Consider the following 20,487-nt stretch of genomic DNA (forward strand, 5'->3'; position numbering starts at 1 on the left):
TAAGAAATTTGCACTTTACTGAAACAACGTTAGTCTGTATGATTCTCAGCATAGACCCAATCATCAGGATTATTAAGGGGTCAAGACTTACAATGGCTCCGGTGGACGCCCGGCCCTTGTATCAAAACCTAGCCATCACTAGCTCAGGCTGACAATACTTATGCCTCCTACCGTAGTATAGCGTTGTAATCAGAGTGACATGGGGCTGTGTTAGAGGCGCGTTTTGAAGCAATATTACTAGGGCCAGCCTAACAATATTTATTGCCCCCTGTAGTATTTCTATTCTACTCCACAAGACCCTACAGACGTGATGATGTCCAACAGCAGGGCTCATGGCGGCAGTGTTTGTCTGTGGTCCGCCCTTGGTGTCATTGACTCACCCTTGCTAGTTAGTGCGAATACCAACTGCACCTCAGGAATGATCATCCATGGCGCAGGCAGAAAATCATACCTTTGACGGTCAAGAGAAAGAAATATGCCTGGCGCAATGTCGTCTTGAGAAGACGACGGACTGCCTCCAGCTTTGTCGACCTCCTTGACATCAACTATCCTTTCCACTCATCCGTTAGATATAGCTACTCTACTCTCACGATGGTTCCGCGGGTCTGTGCCAGTGAAGTCTGTCAGCTGTTGATCATCTAGACAATCCTATAGGAGAGGTTCTGGAGAAAGCTGGGGGCGCAAATGTGGATTCAATACGCCAGCGCGAGGCTGCCCAAAACTCACAATCCAGGCGCCGACTCTGTCGGAAGAAGCCACCAATCAACTCCCCTGCATCTGAATATATTTTGTCCATCAATATTTGATGCTATTTTCATTCATCCAGGTACAATTTGGGTCCGTTTTGCAAGAGCAGAACCAAGTGCCTTCTCGGTCAGGAGATATGGCTTTGGGGCTGCGAGCTCATAGGCATCAACTTTCCGCCTCAAGCCCTTCCTATGCTACAAGCAGCATCGATCATTGTCTGATGGCAATCCCTATAATGAAGAACGAGGCGGGCATAAACTGCTATCCTTCTTTCATTCTTCTTTAACAGCAAAGCTATCGGCTGCCCTTCTCACCCCCCCCTTTGCTTCAAATGTATGTGTGTAAGAGCACGACCAAAAAATGTCTGGAACGGCATACGCGTCTTCTTTTGTCTACACTGGCATTTGGACCAATTGGTCTAAAGGCCCGATCTATGGTGCGACCTTGACGCTCTACCAGAGAGAAGCAGGCCTCTTCGCTGCATTCTTGGCCATCTACGTCACTGCGGCAGGAGGACAGTTTTGGAAGATACTATGCTACCTCTCCTACCAGACGCGGGCTGCCAGACAGAATCCATACGGAGACAATTTCCGCAGGAAAACCCAGGTGATATTGCGGAATTCTGCCGGACCTGTGTCAGCGCTCTGGGAATTTGCCCTCCTTTCCTTTCGAAGGCATGATCAAGATCGAACCCAGAGAATGAGTGTGTGTATGCAATGCGCATTCTTCATCTTCATTGCCTTTGCGACCTTCTCATCATTCGGCGCAGCCAGTATTTTCAGTTCTCAGGTCACAAAAGCGACAGGCAATAATACTCTATTGTACAGCAAAAGTTGCGGGTATGCCCGATATCCTGATGGACCTGATTCCTCCTTCAGCAAATTTTTGAGGACGATGAAGCTTGCTCAAGATGCTGCTGGATACGCTAGAGCTTGCTATGGCTTGACCGACAACCTTCTGCAGTGTAAGAGCTATCCACAAAAACAGATCAATTGGGAGACGGATACGAATGCATCATGCCCCTTCAGTGCACGGCGATGTCGGAACAACTTAGCCGTCTCCTTTGATACTGGACCAATCGATACGCATGCTATCTTCGGAGTCAACGCACCACCAAAGGACAGAGTGACATATCGACGCCGGACAACATGCGCGCCCCTTGACCTCGATGATCTCTCGGCCACCGAAACGTCTGTCGATGGAGCCGCCGGCGAAGTTAAAGATGTTGAAAACATTTATGCAGGGCCTGTGAACTTTGGGTTTGGGCCTTTTAATGCCTCCGCCCCCACCTTCTCTCGCAATGTCCGTGTCCCCATTAACGGCCTTGGGTACCAGCTCCAGTAAGGCTCTGTAACAAGAATCATACAGGAGATCACTAGGCTAAATGTTTGCAGAACTGCCTTTTCAATCGCAGGAAGTGCCTCGGGTATCTGGGTCCCAATACCAGATCTTAACCGTACCGACGCCGACGTGACTATATTTCTACTCGCGTTTAATGACATTCTCTTCATCCAGCCCAATGATGACCCGGTCTTCTCTGCTCATGTTGCCAAGCTTAGCCCTCTGGGGGTTCGTGCCTATCGGTCTGACCGAAATATCTCGGCTGTGGCCTGTGCAGAGCAGCATCAATACTGCAATCCTGCAGTCGCCAGCGGCCAATTCCCGCGGTGCACAAACCTGACGGGCGCGCAACTCCTGTGGCCGCACGATGACATTCCGGCCATCCAACTGATCAGAGATACTGGACTGAATACTCTCAAGAACGACAATCTGGGTTTCAACCCATTCCAAGCACTCGTCGCAGGGTATTCCTCTGCTGCCACTTCGGCAGGGATGTACTTTGCCGTGTTTAGTAGAGGCGCAGCGGCCTTGCGCGGTATGTTTATCTCTCTCTCTCTTCCAGCAACTAGCCGCCTATGCTCACCTCGCATAGCGTCCGAGACCATCTATAGTTCCCTTCAAGGGCCCCTGACAAATACTCAATGGATTACTGAACTTTCTGGCTGGTTTGCAGTAGGGCTCGCTGCAATCCAGCAAGCCGCCCTAGAATACGCTACCGGTCCTCAGTATCTCGGCATGACGGGAAAGCTTGTCCCACCCGCAAGTAATGACGCACTAGGTCAGCGACTCTGTCATTCGCAGACGTTTCGAAGTTCCGGGGAGGTGCAGTCCTTCAGTCTGCTCGGGGTTACGATCATCCTATCTGGCGGAGGTTTAATCATCTTAGTGAGTTTCTGCATTGAGCCAGTAGTAGGATGGATGCAGAAAAAATTGGGTAGAGGCAAAGTGAGACGTGCGCAGTGGGAAGGCGATGACAAGCTGCAGCTTCTAGCGCAGGGAATCGAGATGAGGCGGCCTCCGAAAAGAGTTTAATGATGACACGCCAGGTGGAGCTCGGAGTATGTACGTAGTAATTACCTTGCGCCTTGGTCCGCTGGTACTTGGGCCTAGCTTTGCGCTTATTGTGGGCTTGGCGTACGAGTAGACCGATGTCAGTGAATAGAAATCAGCGGTGCGCAGAAATTACTACGTAGTATGGTATGAGGCAGAAGTATCTCTAGCACGGTGCTGAGAATGGCTAGTAACAATTACTACGTTACGTTGCCACCACGCTTTCTCAAAGCTTCTCTTATCAGTATCCACAGGATTGACTTATTTCAGTACAGTGAAATCATACGTAGTAATCAGCTTAACTTAGTACGGAGTACTAGTAGTTCTGTAAAGTACTACAAGGGGGGCCTGAAGTGATGTTAACCTGGTGCTAAGAACAGCTAGTTTTATTACAGCAACTTAATGATATAATTCGCCACTTTAAAGCTTGTTCTGTGTGCATCCATTATGATCAGTCAAATCATTACATCTAACTTCTTCTGAGCATAGCGGCCGTGTACAGGGAGGGCTTACAAGTGTATACACTAGCGCTGAGCTAACATTACTTCAGGCTTCCCGTGCAGTAGCTGTCTTGAGGACAAATACTAGCACTGTACTAGGAATACTCCTTACTTCAGGCTGATTCCGTAGTAGATTCCTTGCGCTGCTAGAGTCCCCTTGTCTTACAATAGTCGTGATGGAATCTGTGCAGCCTGTCCTAGAGTCTTCGTCCTCAACGTTCAAACCACCACACATTCAATATAGATTCAGAAAGAGATAAGATTGAGGCTGCATAACCTTGTTTTTACCGTTATTATTGTTGTAACTGAACTTCCTTGAAAACACTACAAAGAGAGTTCTATTCCTTTACCTCGCATGAAGTAAAGTCTGTTGTAAGTTGGGCGAACAAAGGGTGTTTCAATTCACTGGCGCCAGAGCCTTTTCTTGAGAGCTTCTCCAGAACAACTGGATCGTGTCGCGCCGAAGCAGAGCCACGACGCCGCCAGGCAACATCAGGACTTGATGCGCCTGAGGCACAGGCCCCAGCCGCCCACTGGGATGGCGGGGAAGAAAAATATCGCTACGGAGGAGGAGCCGCTGCTCCAGAAAGCTACAGACAGACTTCTAGTCCATTGGAGCGATCTACCTGAGTGGTCCCAAGACAACGAGCACATCCAATCCGGATTCCGACCGACATCCAATTCATACTGGACGAGCTTCCAGAGCTGCTGTTATGTGCACAATGAAACGGGTAACATCTACAGCCATCTGCTCGCGACGTTGTGGATGATCGCGCTGCCGATCCGGCTGTACCCACTCACGAAAGAGCACTACCCGAACGCTGATGCCGACGACTGGACCGTCTTTGGGCTCTTTTTCCTGGGAGGCGCTTCCTGTTTCGCGCTCTCAACCATCTACCACATCCTCGCCAATCACTCTCGCGCAACACATGACTTCTGTCTTCAGCTCGATTTCCTCGGTATCATCGTGGTCACGGCGGGTTGTTTCCCCCCTGGAATCTGGTACAGCTTTCCCTGCGTGGCCAGGAAGACGAAAGTGTTCTGGATCGGGGTATGTTGCTCATTTTCCTGCTTCGTTTTGAGAATCAAGAGACTCCCTCTTAAAACTTGCTGGTAAATAACATGCTTTCGCTCCCAGCTTGATCTCGCCGCCCAGTTTGTGGCAGCAATTTTTGTCATCTTTGTCCGACGATTCCACCAGCCGGCATGGCGTCCCCTACGAGGCTTTCTATTCTCAATCATGGCTTCGTCCGCATTCTATCCCATCATCTATGCTTCCTTCCTCCACGGATACCGCCAAACGGACGCTGAGGCCGGGGCATCGCGATATGTTCTTACCGTAGCTGTGTACCTGACTGCGGTGACAATCTATGCAGTAAGTTGGGGAATTCTTCCGACAACATCTCATTTTCAGGCAACGAATGGCTAACTAGTAACCTTCTTGGGGAGGGGAACAGACACGGTTGCCCGAAGCATGGCGTCCGGGAAGATTTGATATCTGGGGCCAGTCGCATCAGATCTTCCATATTCTCATGGCGGTCGGGCTCACGCTGCATTTCTGGGCATTCGCCAAGGCGTTCGACTACGCGAAGAGGATCAAACAATGCTAGGTAAAGAAGTAGGCCCGTAACCGCACAGCGAAATACCATCTCTCTACTTAGCAGGGTCTGACTATGATATGATTTTGGTTATATAAAGTATATAGCTAGTCAGTTACTACCTGGTAAAATTATGTTATTTTCGACGTCTTTTTCCTAAAATTATGGCCATATGATGGTCAAATTATGGTCAATTGAGCCCTCTGATGATCCTTATAATGACAAATTGTTGGCTAAATTGCCAAGGACCGAAGGACCAATGCCACGTCACTTTCAGGGACCTCCAGTCCTTCTCCACGTAAGTTAAGGACACTAACTTACTAGTTATATTGCTATTCGTTATAGCCACTCGTTGTGGGGCCTTGGCGCCTAGAGAGCTATTCGTCCGAACTTTTGCATCTTAGATTTCTAGTTAGCTACATACCACCAATCGAGATTTAGAGCATAGCGCTCCACATCGTAAGTAGGCAATCAATCATCTTTCCTACTTCTGATTTCAATAGGTTCAGAAACTAGTCAACCTTCGCTAGAGGAGTTGGAAACAGTGTTATCTAACTTGTCAGTATATGTATCAACTCTTAATATAATTTAACTACATCGTCTACACTTTAGTAGCGTGTTTGAGGTTCCAGGGGCGATTATATATCCATATTACCCGCATACGCAAGCTCTACTTCTCCCAGCTGAACCGCCTGTAAACCCGTTGACACATTGAATACGGGTGGTACGATGGAAGCGAACTCCCAGAGCTTGCCACTTCCTTGTGAGGAAGCGAACGAAGGACCGTCCAAGGACTTCCTAGACCCAACGATTCTCGTGCTGGCAGGCCAGTCCGTAGTGTGTGAGACTGCCCCCGCAATACCACTTTACCAGATGAACTGGAACGTGACCTCCCTCCCACCCAAGGGCTCATCCGTGGTATTCGAGCGGGTAGTAGAACACGGCCAAGCGGAAACGGCCGAGGGCACAGCTCCCAGCAAGCCGCAGAACCGCCATCTCTTCTATCTCGCGCACCCGCCAGGCGCGCAACTCAGCAATGAAAAACCTGCCTACTACATCACATCCGTGCTGCCCGAGATGCTGGGAAATATCAGCCTCGAGGCGGTCAAGTCGCGACTCCAGAAGCCGGAGTTGAAGGCGCGTTTGCCCGAAGAAGACCATGGCGGCATTCCCGTTGTTCGATGAAAGGGCTCAGCTTTTATTCGCCGTCAAGCCGAAACGGATGGGCAGGCGCTATATATGGACCGACCGCAGGGGTCGACAGGTAGCGTACGAGGACGGAAAGGGTGAGCCGCACAGACTCGTCGTCACGGCGCCGATGGAGAGGAGGATCAGGGATGCGCTGGTCGCCACCTGGTGTTTGAGACTCTGGCACGATACGGCCGAGAGCCGACAGGCTCGCACAGAAGGTAGGTTGGGGCTTCTGCTAGGGGACAGACCGCGTTGATTCGCGACTTTGCATCTTTGACTGACTGTCGCTTAGCTCTGGAAAGGTGGACACCGCCTGAGAGCATGCGAGGATATGGAGATATGAAGATGGCCAAGACAGCTGGAGCACTCGGCGCTGTTGCTGGAGCTGGTGGTGGAGCTTGTTGAGCGTTTCGGAGCCAACTTGTGAGTCGTTCACAAAGTAGAAGCTAAGTGTCCTAAGCCGGACCACCCTCTTGATCAGACTCCACCAGGTTGGCGAGCAGTAGGGAAGGGTGTTGAATAGTGAGCACGCTGGTCCGCCCCGGCTGTTAACCTGACTGGTTATGAACCGGGTCTTGCCTGGGTAATAATGGGTATGGATTAACAGCTGGACGTCCTATAGAGGAATGTATATCCATTATTATCGGTATAAAGCTGGGCCATCATAACTAAGACTAGTGTTTCAGGTAGATGGCATAACCCTGTCGTTTGTCATCATATACCCGGACTATTGTCAGTGGCCAGTGGAATCCTCATACGTTTACACGATAGTGCTTAGTTATATCTTAGGATTGACATACCCTCAATTCCATAGTAGATACCATTTCTCACGAAGCTTTTCAAATTTTTTGATATTGCTTGGATGGGCGCCGGGATGACAGATTTCATATTCTCCATCACAGAAGAGCTGCATTGAAAGACGGGCTGCTTTTTTGTGTTCTGATTGAGTCATTGACCTACTGTGGCAAGAAGTACTAAGGTGTGGTGGTAAGTTGTCTTTTCGTTGATGGTTCAGAATTTCTTTTTTTGATCTCTTTCTCCACTGATGATATCTTTGTGCTTTCTCAGAGCCCTTTCTGACGAAGGTCGCTCGAAGAGATTGTGGGCTGAGCTTTGGGGAAAATGTTGGAAAGACGGCGACAGAAGGGAAAAAAGAGATTAACAAAGAAAAGCGAAGAGGGAGCTTGAAGTATTCGATGATATCCTGCGAATTGAGGTTAGATATAAGGTATTAGGATAGGAAAGGCAACGGCAACGGCCGAAGGAGAAAGAGACATATAGAGTACCCAGGTGTTTGTACATCTCTTGACAAGGAACGATCCTTTACTCTCACCTTTATATATAGGGGTTTGTGCACCCCATCAAGCCATGCTGCAATGTCCTTTCCCTAGACACAGATCCTTCTTCGTCCTCAAGTCTCCTCTCCTCCTTTACGCGCAACATCTTTGAATTCCTCCTTCACCCCTTCATCCACAACCCGATAACTCACCTCTCTTTCCCCAACCATCTTCACCAAACCCTCCTTACTCATGTTCCAATCGGCATCTATCAAAATCTCGGCATGAAACGCCTTGGCCACTTCCAACGGATTGAAACTGACATCCCTGCCAAGCTCCCACCAACCCCAATACAGCGGTGCAATAGCCACCACACCAAGCAAGCTGACGACGACTGCGCTTATCAGGTACGCCGTACTGACCGAGTAGACGGTCTGGGTTGACCGGCCGGTATATGAAACTGTTTGCGTCCAATTTCGAATGAGAGGAAGGCCAGACGTGATAAGAGAGTCGTTTCCAAAGAGAATGGTGTTGTTCGTGACGGTTGCAGCAGCGACAGAGGTGCGAAATGCTATTTCGCGGATTCGGTCGACGACATACTGTTGTTGATCAGTTGGAGAGCTTAAGGTGATGGAGGCGCACGGAGGGGAGACAGAGACGCTGTTGACTATCTTGCAGCATTCAAAGGGATCATACCTGACTCGGGTCGTCAAACGTGGTATTGCAGTTAATTGAGTTCAGGGAGTTTACGGCATCGTCGTTAATGAATTGCTGCGCGAGCCGGAAGATAGGATTCATACTCGCAGGTCCTAGCTCGCCATCGCCGTACCTATCAAGCTCTTCGTTGAATTGCAACATGAAAAAGTTGACCCAGTTCATAGAGCTGCTCCACCATGGCGTAATACCGTAGTAGTTGAGGGACTCAGGCTCGTCCCAAGGTGGTCTAAATAGATATGACCTGTTAGCCGCCTCTTATATAGCGAGAGATTATTGATCAGCTGTCTATTTTCACATGGGCATCGACGTTGAAATGTCAAGGTGGAGTAGTAGGGCACTTTGCAGACCCGGACGGGAGGCAAAGCATACTGGTTGTGCATGCTCCAATTTAGAGCAGGACGGATTCGTGGACACTTACGTATTGTATAGGACGGTGTCGTTCTGCCAATGCGCATGTTGCAAAGAAACGATGCCGTCTTGGAGCACAACATCGTACTCCACTATAGCTTGCTGCAGACTGCAGCTGGTAACAGACACATCACTCTCACAATCGGGCGCTGCTTTGAACAAGTTTGCAATCTCGATCCTTCCAAGTTCTGCTGCAGCCTTATTTTTGGCGAAGCAGGAATCGCCAAGGTCGCACTCGATTTCACCATAAAGGCTGGATGAGACGTTGAAAACCGGTACGGCACTCCCAATCGTCGTCACATTCTCAGATCTAAAGCCTGCCCTCGCGTCGTCATTGGACACTGGGACAGTTGAACAGTTGACACTGAAGCCGAATCCTTGGAGTGTCGTTGTGCAGCTGTCTCCACACCCTGTATATGAGAATGGTATGGGAGCGCCCCTCCCGAATGCGGTGTACAGTTGGGAAAAGCTGCCAGAGAACACAAATCCTGATCCATAGAGGTAGCCCGGGGGTAGGATCTGAGCCATGCGCAACTCCATTGTGCCGTTGTTTTCAAGCTGGGCATGTTCGTTGATGAGCGTTGCTCGCTGCAACAAAGGACCGCGCAGACCAGAGAGCGACGCCAGTATACATGCTAGTGCGATATGAATAAGGGTTCCATCGTTATAGGAATGATTTGACAAGGAGCATTACCCAAAGCAACGGTACTGAATCTTCCCCGTACAACGCCATTTAGTGCTCCGACAAAGCCCGTTGATTCGAAATAATCGTACAGGTTACGAAGCTTACCAGCACAAATCAGCAAACTTCCTTTATCGTACTATCCATGGAAATGAAGTGCTCCGAAGTAGTCCACCCGGCCTCGAACACTTCTGTTAAGAGATGGAATCGACTCACCTTTGTACCATACATCGATCTTTTCCAGAAGGTGATCGTTGAACCCTTGAAAAGCGCGTAGAGGACCAATGAGTCCATGATTGTTGCCAAGACTGAAAGCCAAACTTGAGGTTGGATTGCCACACCGCGTATTTGCCAACCCCGAACTGCACTGCCGTTGCTAACGGCCAGGACTGCCGCTGCTGCTCCAGTGACTTTACTCAACATCATTAGTGATGGCCGATAGTGTCCATGGAACACAGAAACGTGCAATAGCAGCGTGGGAGCTCCGCCAGCTCGGTAGCTGGGGTTTTTTTTGACGTACACGCAACCACAAGCATCAAGGCGCCGAACCCTGCCCATGGGAATTGAGCCCACACTCCGGGACTCTAAACATTGCCAACAAGGGTGCTTTCGTTCCGTACGTTTTGATGGGATGGCGTTCTCCCTAGGGCAAAAAAGCCAGGCTTCCCATTACCTATAATCCGGACATTTGACTGTGGAACAGAAGTCGACGCGAATGCCTTTGTCTTGTTTTAACATTATGTGAATGTGTGTCTATTTCCTGCGAGGACGGAAGCCTTCGAAGCTCAATTTCGTCGGCGCTCAACCGGTGGTATTGGTGAGATGTCATAATTAGAATAGCCTGTCATAAGACAAAAGGATAAAGGACAGCTAAGAGGGCGAGTAGAAGCTAATACAATGAGTCTTTACATCTTTGCTTGTTTGTTTCTCAGTCTTGTTAGACATTTTGAATGAGGATTGCAAATGGACGTTGCATTTTTAGCTGTAATTAGGTGGCGTTAGCACACCAATCTTCACCCAGTCTTATGCCACTGACTGGCTCAACTTCGGCTCAACCTCCGCTCACCCTGCACCGCCACAGCTCAGTCTTGACATCCCCTGCTCACCCTCGTGCTCAGTCTCCATCCAAGTGCTGCTCAGGCTGCTCACCCTCACCTCACCCGTGCTCAGTCCTAGTTTTGGGCCCTTACTATTGTTGGATATCTGCCCCTTGTTCATGTCTGCCGTCTCATGAATTTAATCAACTTTACGCGAGGCTTAACAAGGGCCCTATTTGGGGACCCCAGGCCCAGAAATATGCACTCTTTGAGAAATGGGGCATTTAGCCTCTCAATAGTACATCTATCTTTTCGTTTATGGGTTTATTCCGTCTCATGCTACACCTGGCTTGTAGAGTCTTTTAGGTTTGAGGCGCGTTCTGCTTATATCTCCCTTTTTGTACTGTTGTTCCTGTGACAACGTCTAATTCTATATTGCTACTGCTTAACGCTTATTCCCCTGCGTCTTTGTATCTCCTACAATGCCTAGAAAAAGGAGTCCAGCTGAGGTACTCCGTCAAGCTAACGAAAGGGCTTCCGAGAAGGATAAGAGCATCGTGAATGGTGAAAGAGCCGCGAGAGATCTCCAACCTGAAGTCATTCAGTATCCCCTAGATATTCTGGCGTTATAGGATGAGTATGTCGCATCACAGAATCCTCATGCATCAGTGCATGATTTAGAATTTCTGCAAAACTTCGCCTGGACGGTGGCACATGCTACTAAAGGACGAGGGCAAGATGCACAAGGGAGAACTACACCTGGCGAACTGACTATACGAAAGCGGTTGAACGACTTCACAGCCGCCTGGGCCTAGAAAAATCACGATGAAATACCATACTCGCTAACGAGCTCCTTGACCATAGTACGTCTCCTTAAGACTTAGGTGATCTAGCTAATCTGCTCTGAAGTGGATCCTCACCGTTCTATCAAAGGAGATGAATCTGGCCGGTCCAAAACGGCCACAGAGATTCGTAACTCAACAGCACTTGCTCCACTATGCAAGGCAGCTCTGGACGGCAGATTGGTTCGAGTATAAAGTGCCCGTAACAAGACTAGACGATTGGACATTACATTTATGCAATACCTTCTCTTCATCTCGTATTAGAGAGTACATCGAGTCAACATGCCGAATAGGCACCGGTTGAGGTCTATACTACAGGGTAAGTAATGACGCGTTTCAGATTAGGTGTATTTCGGGCTTAATCGGGTGATCATTAGGATATCGTCCTCTCGGTCTTTTGGATCGAATTTCAACATGTAGAGTTTGCTATTCAGCTTACTAAGGATGCCAAGAACATGACGAAGAGGGCTGAAAAGAGGTGAGCCTTTTGTTTCTGCCCTTTATGAGATGTCTAACGATTGAAGCGCAGGCCGCAACATGCCTTGTATGAAGGTAAAGATCTAATGCGTCTTTGTTTAAATCATATTCTTCTACTCCTCGCTCGGCTTCTGATTTACAGGGCGTTGAGAGACTACCATTCTATCAAAGACATTCATCAAGTGGAGCCGCCAGAGGGAGAGATGGAGCAATTACATTAGTAAGACAACTTGCTCAATAAACCCTTCTTTAAATTTCAGCAAGGTCCGGTGAAGAAGATTGAGACTACGGGTGTATTTAGCAATCGGTTTCGAGCTCTAGGCCATCGTACGGGGTACGCCTGTCCCCCTACATGCCACGACTAGAGAGCAAAGGGCCTATACTTAGTTGGTACGTTCACAATGCTCCCCTCCTCTTCTTCTCACTAATTGGTCGCTCGTGAAGCGGAAATCTATAAAGAGGAGTCCACCCGCAAGGTCCATGCCGGGCACAGCGATGCCAACACACTGGGCCAGCACTACATGCCCAGGAAAGCCGCAGACGAGCAAGGTGCCTATCTTGGTAGTCAGGGACTATCACACGTCCTTGAACTGTTCTGTGGATTATCCGTGCCCTGCAATCCGAACGTCTGGCAGTGTCTCCCTGCGGAGAAGCAACACGAGGTCTAAAACAGCAAGGAATCCCTCGATTTAAATAAAGCGATCCACACCCTGAAGGGAGTGACTGACAAGGAATCAATCAGCCGACGAAACATGTTGTATCGAAGGAAGCGCTAGCTGCTCGACGAAAAATTCCGCGAATGGCAAAAGCGGCCCTAACAGGACAGTGATTGAGCCGGGTACCACAGAGCCATCTTTGATCGGGTCAGGTTTATGATGCCTGAACGGGGCCGCCTCGCATCTAATCTATTTGAAGTCGCCCCCTGATGAAGTTCTATGGCTCTTGCCGTCCTCTGTGACATGATGGCACTTTATCAAAAGGGTCCGGAGGTAGATTACCGGCCGCCCTTAGAACCAGACAAGTGCGACTGCCGAAAGGATGGCTTCAAGCGCAGCCTCGACCCACAGGCTCCCTACAGCTGGAAATATATATATAGATGTTACAAGAACCGCAGCGGCTTTATAGAGCTGTGTTTTCTCTGCAACAAGTGGTTTTCAGGATCTAAAGCCTGGGACCAACACTGTAAGAATCATCTGCGGAATATAGACGCGTTTCTAGTCTATTGCGATCCTCTCATATATGGTGACGTTCTTGCCACCGCTGGGTACTGTCATTTTTATCTCACGTACTCAAAATTGCCATCCAGCAAGCGAATGCAACAGTTTTTGAATTGCGGGAGTTGGCTAGACCATATCCACAAACATATCCAGGACCTTGACGGAAGTAAACCTGCGGAATGTCCATACCCAACTGCGCTGAGTTATTCAAGCCCGTACAGCAGCTAGAGTTTCATCTTCAAGATGCTCATGGTGTTAACCTCATCAAAATGGCTATCCCATTAAAAAGATCCCAAGATGAAGGCACGAAACTCACCCTATGCAAAGAAGAGGCAGCGTCGCAATTACAAGGGAGAAGAGGACGACGCAGTGTCCATTGAAATAGAATACGCCTTCGTTAACACCACCATCGAGACTATAGGCTTTCGTGAACCACGCAGAATCAAGTCATCACCCTGCTCCTCAACAGGGGACGAGATGCTCCAGACATGCCAAACGCCACCGTCATCCATTTGCAGCGAAGAACTCATTGATCCAGTACTCTTTCGGGAAGGATTGAGCGCGGATCCTAACGCATATGATACAGCTGAGCCGAGTTGTTCGGAAGCTGGTTTGATTCAGGGTGCGTACAGACACTAACGGTCATGTGTACCCATCTGACCAGGAACATAGATGATTCTACCTGTGAACGAGACGCTTTAGTTTTTTCCTCGGCCATTCTGGCTGACCTGCAGCGAGAAGAAAATCCAGTACTTAAGATCTCAGGCTACCAGGTTGAAGAGGCTGGACCAGGCTGCTCTAACAAGCAATTGAAATATGATTAACCAACTGCCTTAGATCCGGAGGATAACCAGTGGAGGGTCGAGAAATTAGTCGAAAAGCGGGGGATTAGAAGAGCAGTCAAATACCTTGTAAAGTGGCTGGGATATCCAGAAAGCGAAAAAAGCTGGGAAAGAAAGAAGGATATTGATCCTGACACCGTCGCGGCCTTCGAGGCCGAACTCCTCCTGGCCCGAGATTAGGTTTTGACATTATCGAATCTTCTACCTTGATGAACAGGCAAATGAATTATGTACTAAACGATAAGAAAGGTTGCGCAGTTGTATTTCTATTTTGTCAGTTGGGACGTTCTATACATAGAAAGGGCCCAGAAAGGGGAACTCTCCTCAAATGTCCCCGGGGCTGAAAACAGTACCTTATCAAAGATGATTTCACTCTTAAGTAAATCAAGTCGGCCGGAGAGTCTATATTTAGTAATTATTGACTTGTCTCTTTACTATCGTCCTGGATTATACCGTACATGAAATAGCTCTAGTATGATCGAGCAATATTGAACGTTGACGATGGATAAGCGAGTGCTGAAGAAAAGTTATCGAAGCATATATATAAGACCAAACAAGCTCTTCACCAAAATTTAGACTAATACATCTAAAGACCACAGGATAGGAATCGCAGTAGAGCCGTCACAGGTTCGTCTTGTCCCTGGCGCGGGCGACCTGTATGTCTGGAAAATTCTGCCCGAGAAGAGGGAGCTCTTCTCCAAAATATTCTCAAAGAATATAAGCGATCATTCAATTAAGGCTTATAAAGAACTATGTGAAGGAGTCGGCGTAACGTTTAAGGCTGAGCCTATGGCAATAAATACAGTTGCTGCAAATGCGCAGGAACCTATGATATGGCTTAGTGTACGCCAAATAATAAGAGTCGGATCTTACACGATCATAAGTTTTCTAACGTTTCTCCTAGACGCTAAAAAATCCAGCGGTCAGTTACAGTAAGAAGATCGAAGAACTCGAGGAAGAGAATGGCAGACTGAATGGAGAGCTAAATGAGTGGAGAGATCTGGCAACTACAGAAACGGAGCTCAGGCATCGCGCCGAAGAAGAAGTCAATCAGCTCGGGGCTGCCAATCAACAACTTCAGCAAGAGGCCCGGACCAATGCAGTAACCACCGATTATTTCAGGAGATGCGTTTGAAGTATACTCAGGGGTTGGACATGGTCCTACCAGTGCTGGAGGAGTTGGAAACAGGAATGTCTTTGGGAGATTCTGAGTCGCCACAAGATGTTGCTTTTCCTCACTGAGTGTTACGAGGGACGCCTTTGTATGATGTTAATGTTGGCAAATAGCTGTATGTTATGGGGTTGCGTAGAAAGTGTGTTGATTTGTCTATCTAATGGCCAGTGCGGAGGAATAGGGATGGTCTGCAAAGGCGGTGTAATGCCTCTTCGGGTTTAGCCTTGCCCGATAGGAGTTAACGTTCCCTCGCCGCTTAGCCTGGTATAAAGCGCTCGCTGCTCCTCGATCCCCTTCGACGTACATATTTTTCTATATTCTGTTCCTCCCTCCCTTCCCCCTCTCTCGCGCTTCCCTCCCAGCTGGCCTTCCCTTCGCCCTTTCGGCTGGCTACACCGCTGTTCCCGGGCCCTGCAGCGCCGGGCGTGGACCAGCTTCCCGCCTCCAACCGACCCTATTGGACTCTTGGTCCGACGATCAAGGTTATCATTTACTTCTACCCCTCGCCCAGACTAATCTGCGCTCGCTTCTTCTGGGCCCTCTTCCCAGGCTGGATGCAGCTCGGGAACGCTGGCTTCTAACACAGTTCCATGGGCTAGCAGATGGTTTACGGCACATTCATAAGATATTATCCCATAAGATTTTTCTGGCGAGGCCTCCATCTGGTTTCTCAGCATCGCCGCCTTGCTCAGGCGCTATCCATCAGCGGCTCACCCTAAGTCTCTCATGTATTGTGATTTTGTCCGTACACTAACCACATTAATCCTTGAAAGATCGCAGGGGCTCACATTAATTAGCGTAGAACAGTGTCCTTAACAGTAGAGGATTCCTACCTCGGTGGAGAGGTTCTCTAAGGATTAGTTTGCATAATACTATTACCTTACTGCGCAGTAGTGCTGCCGTTTCTCCTCCGTCCTTACACTTCTGCCAGAACGAACTTTACAGTTACACTGTAAGGCCTGGGCGCCTTAGCCTGCATACTTATTGCATTCCTTGTGTTACTGAAAAGTTGCATGTGTACTCCATATCTATCTGGAGTTTGTCACATTTTGACCAACAAAACATGATCCAAGTCTGATGCACATCGGAGTTTCGACCGACGTACACCCGGGTCACTGAATGGGCTTCCTTCCTTATCAAGAAGCGTTGCCGCGATTTTGATGCCAAGGCTGCGGCAAGATTAGAAATCTTAATCACGTCAACGCTATTCTTAATAAGGAAAAAAATCCATCATGCAGTGGCACAGGGGTTTTGCACGGAAATGGCTTTTCCGCCCGCAGAGCGGCTGATATAATCCAATCAGTCTTCCTGTATTTTTACAACATCCGACCGACACCTATAATCGATTGAGAAGAAAAGGAGAAGCAGAAGATATCGGGGGCGATGGACGCTCATCATGGGGTCTGAGACCATCAACAAGCTACTTGAGCGGAGATAAGGTTGTGAGGCCTCGGCGCCTGGCCTGCAATATTATATTTATACTTCATCTCTTGCTAGATCTCTTCTACCTTGTACAGGGTCTATACCCTGCACCGCATAGCAATAGCTCAGAGCCTTATTACACAGTGCCTCGGCCTAACCCGGATTTGGAACGCAATTTCCTTGCCCGTCTAGCTTGGGGTCTGAGTAGCAATGGTCAAGTGACTGTTTCCCTATAAAAGAGTGTCTCCCCTCTTCAATGGCATCCTATTCTGTATTGAAGCAGCCCACAGTCCACCATGAAGATCGCTTCTCTACTTCCCTTCGTTGCTGTGGCAGCAGCACTACCGGTATCGAACAGCAGTACGCAGTACGCCGCGATATCAAGGGCTGATGGCACTAAATTCAAGATTGATGGTATCACTAAATGTAGGTTAAGATATCCACTCTCTACTCCTCCCCGTTTTCCAAGTTTACGCATTGCATAGATTACGCCGGAACGAACAGTTACTGGATTCCTTTCCTAACGAACAACGACGATGTTGACAGTATAATGTCCCATCTCCAAACATCTGGCCAGAGAATTCTACGTATCTGGGGTTTCAATGACGTTACAACGATCCCTGGCTCGGGGACAGTCTACTTCCAATCCTTCTCCGGGTCTACAGCGACCATCAACACTGGAGCTAATGGCCTACAGCGCCTTGACGCAGTCGTCAAGACCGCAGAGAAATATAGAATCAAGCTGATCATCAACTTCGTCAATTACTGGACGGCTTACGGCGGCATGGCAGCGTACTTCTCAGCTTGTGGGGTTAGCAGCAATGAGCAATGGTACGCCGCGTCAAAGTGTCAGTCCATGTACCACAACTACATTAAAACCGTTGTGGGCCGTTATAGGACTTCTACAGCTGTCTTTGCCTGGGAGTTGGCAAATGAGCCTCGCTGCAGAGGCTGCCACACGAGCGTTCTTACAGACTGGATGAAGAAGACATCTGACTACATCCGCTCACTGGACTCCGATCATATGATTGCTGCTGGTGACGAAGGATTCGGTCTGGCTGGTGATGGCAGTTACCCCTACCAGTTCGGCGAGGGTGTCGACTGGGCCGCCAACCTCGCTCTCCCAAACATCTCATTCGGCACATTCCATCTCTACCCAGAATCGTGGGGCGTCTCCAACTCCTTCGGCAACGGCTGGGTCACGGCTCACGCGAACATTTGCAAGCAATTGAACAAGCCCTGCTTGTTTGAAGAGTATGGGGTTTCACAGGCGGCGCAGCACTGTTCAGTGGAGAGCGATTGGCAGAAGACCTCCTTGGGTGCGAAGGACAATGGGATGGGTGCGGATTTGTTCTGGCAACTTGGAGAAACGATCAAATCGACCGGTCAACAAACACACAATGACGGACATACAATTTACTATGGAAGTAGTGATTGGAAGTGTCTTGTGGACGACCGTATCAAGGCCATCGGTTAGTGGCTCTAAGGTCATGGAGATAGCCAGACTTCATATATATAGAACAGCCAGCTTTCTAACATATCCCAATACTTTACGAACGCACATGACCGAACAGAGATATTGGTGAAGTAGCAGTGTGTGAGGGTCCATTCCCAAGATTTATATCAAAATGATAAGCCTTGTATCTCGCTGTTTGACCTGATCGAGAAGGACATCATGCCTTGTTTGAAACCGTTTCTCTGGTTTTCAAATTGGGCATTTCACATGCTACGCTCCCGGGCCTTCCTGGATTGCATTTCTGTAGGCCCGTTTGTCTACCGTCAACAAAGTCCTACTTGAAGCAGCACCTCCGAATACGGTGTGCAGCAAGACCTACATTAGTAAAGTAACCCTACGCTTGTGTATGTGTACTTGGCATTTACAGTGAGGCATGCAGTGTGCACTTGATCCAATTTAAGTGATGATTCCTGTGGGCCGCACTTCTAAGCTTACGAAGTCATGCTTCGCTAACTTGGACAAAGAAGAGCTAGCTTTTCTTGTACTAGCGTACTGTCACTAGACAGTAGAAGCGTAAAGATTGTCAGAGGGCGGATGGTTAAAGCTTAACTGATACAGAGCTAAATGGGTCCCTAGGTGTCTCTAAGATAAGAGGGTGATAGCAGTAGTTCTAGGGATCCACCCTTATAATGTAGTTTCTACGTGCCGCTAAAGCTTAGATCGATTGTGCTATTGACGCTCTAAATTTAGCGGATATTGAAAACTTTTGAAGCACGACTACTTGATAGCACTATGTCATATATTTCCGGATTTAATTGGGAACGGAAGCGTTTCCAATGAGTGCATTGATCATTTTCTCTACTTCTCTCTGTCTGTGGTCGAGGCTGACTATCAAGGGAACTAAACACACCCAGATGGCAACATAAATGACTCAAAGAATGACCCAGAGCGATCGGGAAGAGTCATCGGTATAGCCACCCATCGACATATAACCTCGTTTCCTTCAATCTCTTTCCTTATGTCTGCTATAGTCTTCTGTTTTTCGCTCAGTGACTTCGCCTTTCCTGCATACAAATTATCAAGACTCCTTCGGATGATCACAATCTGAAAATCCAGATCGCCAGACAAATCCAACCTGGGTTCTTGAATCCTATACCGAAGATCACCCAGTTTGGACTTCAATTCCTTCAGCCTCCCAGTAATATCACTTATTAGATCCACAGCTCACTTGCGCTGCACATCGAGTTGCTGCAGAACCGCAGCCTGCTGCTTATAATCGTCCAGCAACTTCTTATATCCACCAAACTGAGCCCAAAAATTGCCCTGGACCTCCTGTTCCTGTTCCGTTACATGATCATTATCCCCCACAATAATGTTGTGAATGTCCCACTGGATATTGGCCAATCTCTTTAGATTGTTGTCTTGAAGGTGTGAATCGAGGAGTAACCTATCGGTTTCGGCCATCAACCTGTCCAGGTGTTCGAGGTACTGTCTGCGAATTGCGTTCTCGGCGGTGAGAGGCGTGTGGAAAAGAACAGCGATAACCTGCAGTACAATACTAGCTGGTTCGGCACGCTTAGATGCGATATTCCTCAAATTGCGGAGCGTAATCTCGTTACGGGTGATTGTGCTGTCTACCATTCGGTCGATGCCCTGCAAGAAATCACCGAGACCGTCTATTGTGTTATCTGTGAGCTGCCAGAAGTCAGTCAGATGGTCGACTATCTTGTCTCTACAAGGGTCTTTGCGTTAGCTCCCATTCGATGGACTCTCTCGTAACTCAACTTACCGAGAGGGGACTTTACTGTGGTCGACTATGCCTGCCACTTCGCGCACTACGTTCTTGCTATATTCGAGTTGCATGGGGAGTGTGAGGCCACTCGCACAATCTGTTGAACGTGTACAAGCTGTGATTGAAGGTTCTCCAGCGAATCAACCCTCTGAGTTCTGTCGTCAAAGCTCTGGCAGTAAGGGTAAGAGATGTAAGGGACGAAAGGGATCTTGCATGAGGACTCAAAGGCTGCACGGAGGATGTTGACCAGAAAGAAGAGGACCAGAAGCGTTGAAAGAAACGGTGCCAGAGTGACGACAAAGGTGCGCAGCATGCGAATAAGTCCCACACTGAGCTTTGTTGCGAAGTTCAAGGCTTCGCGTAGGATTTCTGGCCAACGCTGAGGCTCTGCTGGAGGTTGCTTGGTATCACCGTCGACAGCCTTATCTTTGTGTAGGTTCATGTTGGTAGCTGCGGTGGGCTGTTCATAGTCGTGAGCTTTCAGTAGGCTTTCTAGCGAAGCTTGAGGCTCTGCTGGAGGTTCGTTGGCCTCACAATCGACAGCTTTGTTTTGGCGTGAGTTCCTATTAGTAGCCACAGCGGGCTGTTCGTACCCAGTCGTCTTCGCGCCGTTATTCATTTCGGGTGCTTTTTCCGTGACAGTTTGGACGGCTTTCGAGGAGCTTTGAAATTAGGCATGTTGTCTCAAGATATTTAGACACTTCCTGCTTCGCCATC

At 48.6% G+C, this 20,487-nt stretch overlaps 6 protein-coding genes across 6 annotated transcripts; 4 read left to right on the plus strand and 2 right to left on the minus strand.

Annotated features, from left to right (window-relative positions):
* Positions 1-1,107: 1,107 nt before the first annotated feature.
* On the plus strand, positions 1,108-5,248 carry EPUS_03255 (uncharacterized protein; the record flags this gene model as incomplete). The annotated part of the gene is made up of 6 exons (XM_007789685.1): positions 1,108-2,087; positions 2,142-2,623; positions 2,681-2,973; positions 4,054-4,689; positions 4,777-5,013; positions 5,096-5,248. The coding sequence occupies 6 exons, from the start codon at positions 1,108-1,110 to the stop codon at positions 5,246-5,248; spliced, it is 2,781 nt and encodes a 926-aa protein (XP_007787875.1).
* A 717-nt stretch (positions 5,249-5,965) lies between these two features.
* EPUS_03256 (uncharacterized protein) lies at positions 5,966-6,832 on the plus strand (the record flags this gene model as incomplete). Its single annotated transcript, XM_007789686.1, has 3 exons — positions 5,966-6,412; positions 6,501-6,645; positions 6,720-6,832. The coding sequence occupies 3 exons, from the start codon at positions 5,966-5,968 to the stop codon at positions 6,830-6,832; spliced, it is 705 nt and encodes a 234-aa protein (XP_007787876.1).
* A 1,006-nt stretch (positions 6,833-7,838) lies between these two features.
* Positions 7,839-9,369, minus strand: EPUS_03257 (uncharacterized protein; the record flags this gene model as incomplete). The annotated part of the gene is made up of 3 exons (XM_007789687.1): positions 7,839-8,303; positions 8,401-8,647; positions 8,840-9,369. 3 exons carry the CDS (start codon positions 9,367-9,369, stop codon positions 7,839-7,841), a joined length of 1,242 nt encoding a protein of 413 aa, XP_007787877.1.
* A 4,012-nt stretch (positions 9,370-13,381) lies between these two features.
* On the plus strand, positions 13,382-13,908 carry EPUS_03258 (uncharacterized protein; the record flags this gene model as incomplete). Its single annotated transcript, XM_007789688.1, has 2 exons — positions 13,382-13,706; positions 13,757-13,908. The coding sequence occupies 2 exons, from the start codon at positions 13,382-13,384 to the stop codon at positions 13,906-13,908; spliced, it is 477 nt and encodes a 158-aa protein (XP_007787878.1).
* A 2,910-nt stretch (positions 13,909-16,818) lies between these two features.
* Positions 16,819-17,999, plus strand: EPUS_03259 (mannan endo-1,4-beta-mannosidase A; the record flags this gene model as incomplete). Its single annotated transcript, XM_007789689.1, has 2 exons — positions 16,819-16,948; positions 17,008-17,999. 2 exons carry the CDS (start codon positions 16,819-16,821, stop codon positions 17,997-17,999), a joined length of 1,122 nt encoding a protein of 373 aa, XP_007787879.1.
* A 1,203-nt stretch (positions 18,000-19,202) lies between these two features.
* On the minus strand, positions 19,203-20,389 carry EPUS_03260 (uncharacterized protein; the record flags this gene model as incomplete). The annotated part of the gene is made up of 3 exons (XM_007789690.1): positions 19,203-19,710; positions 19,768-19,820; positions 19,883-20,389. 3 exons carry the CDS (start codon positions 20,387-20,389, stop codon positions 19,203-19,205), a joined length of 1,068 nt encoding a protein of 355 aa, XP_007787880.1.
* Positions 20,390-20,487: the final 98 nt, after the last annotated feature.

Source organism: Endocarpon pusillum (genome assembly GCF_000464535.1).
Source record: "Endocarpon pusillum Z07020 unplaced genomic scaffold scaffold1275, whole genome shotgun sequence".
Lineage (NCBI taxonomy): Eukaryota > Fungi > Ascomycota > Eurotiomycetes > Verrucariales > Verrucariaceae > Endocarpon > Endocarpon pusillum.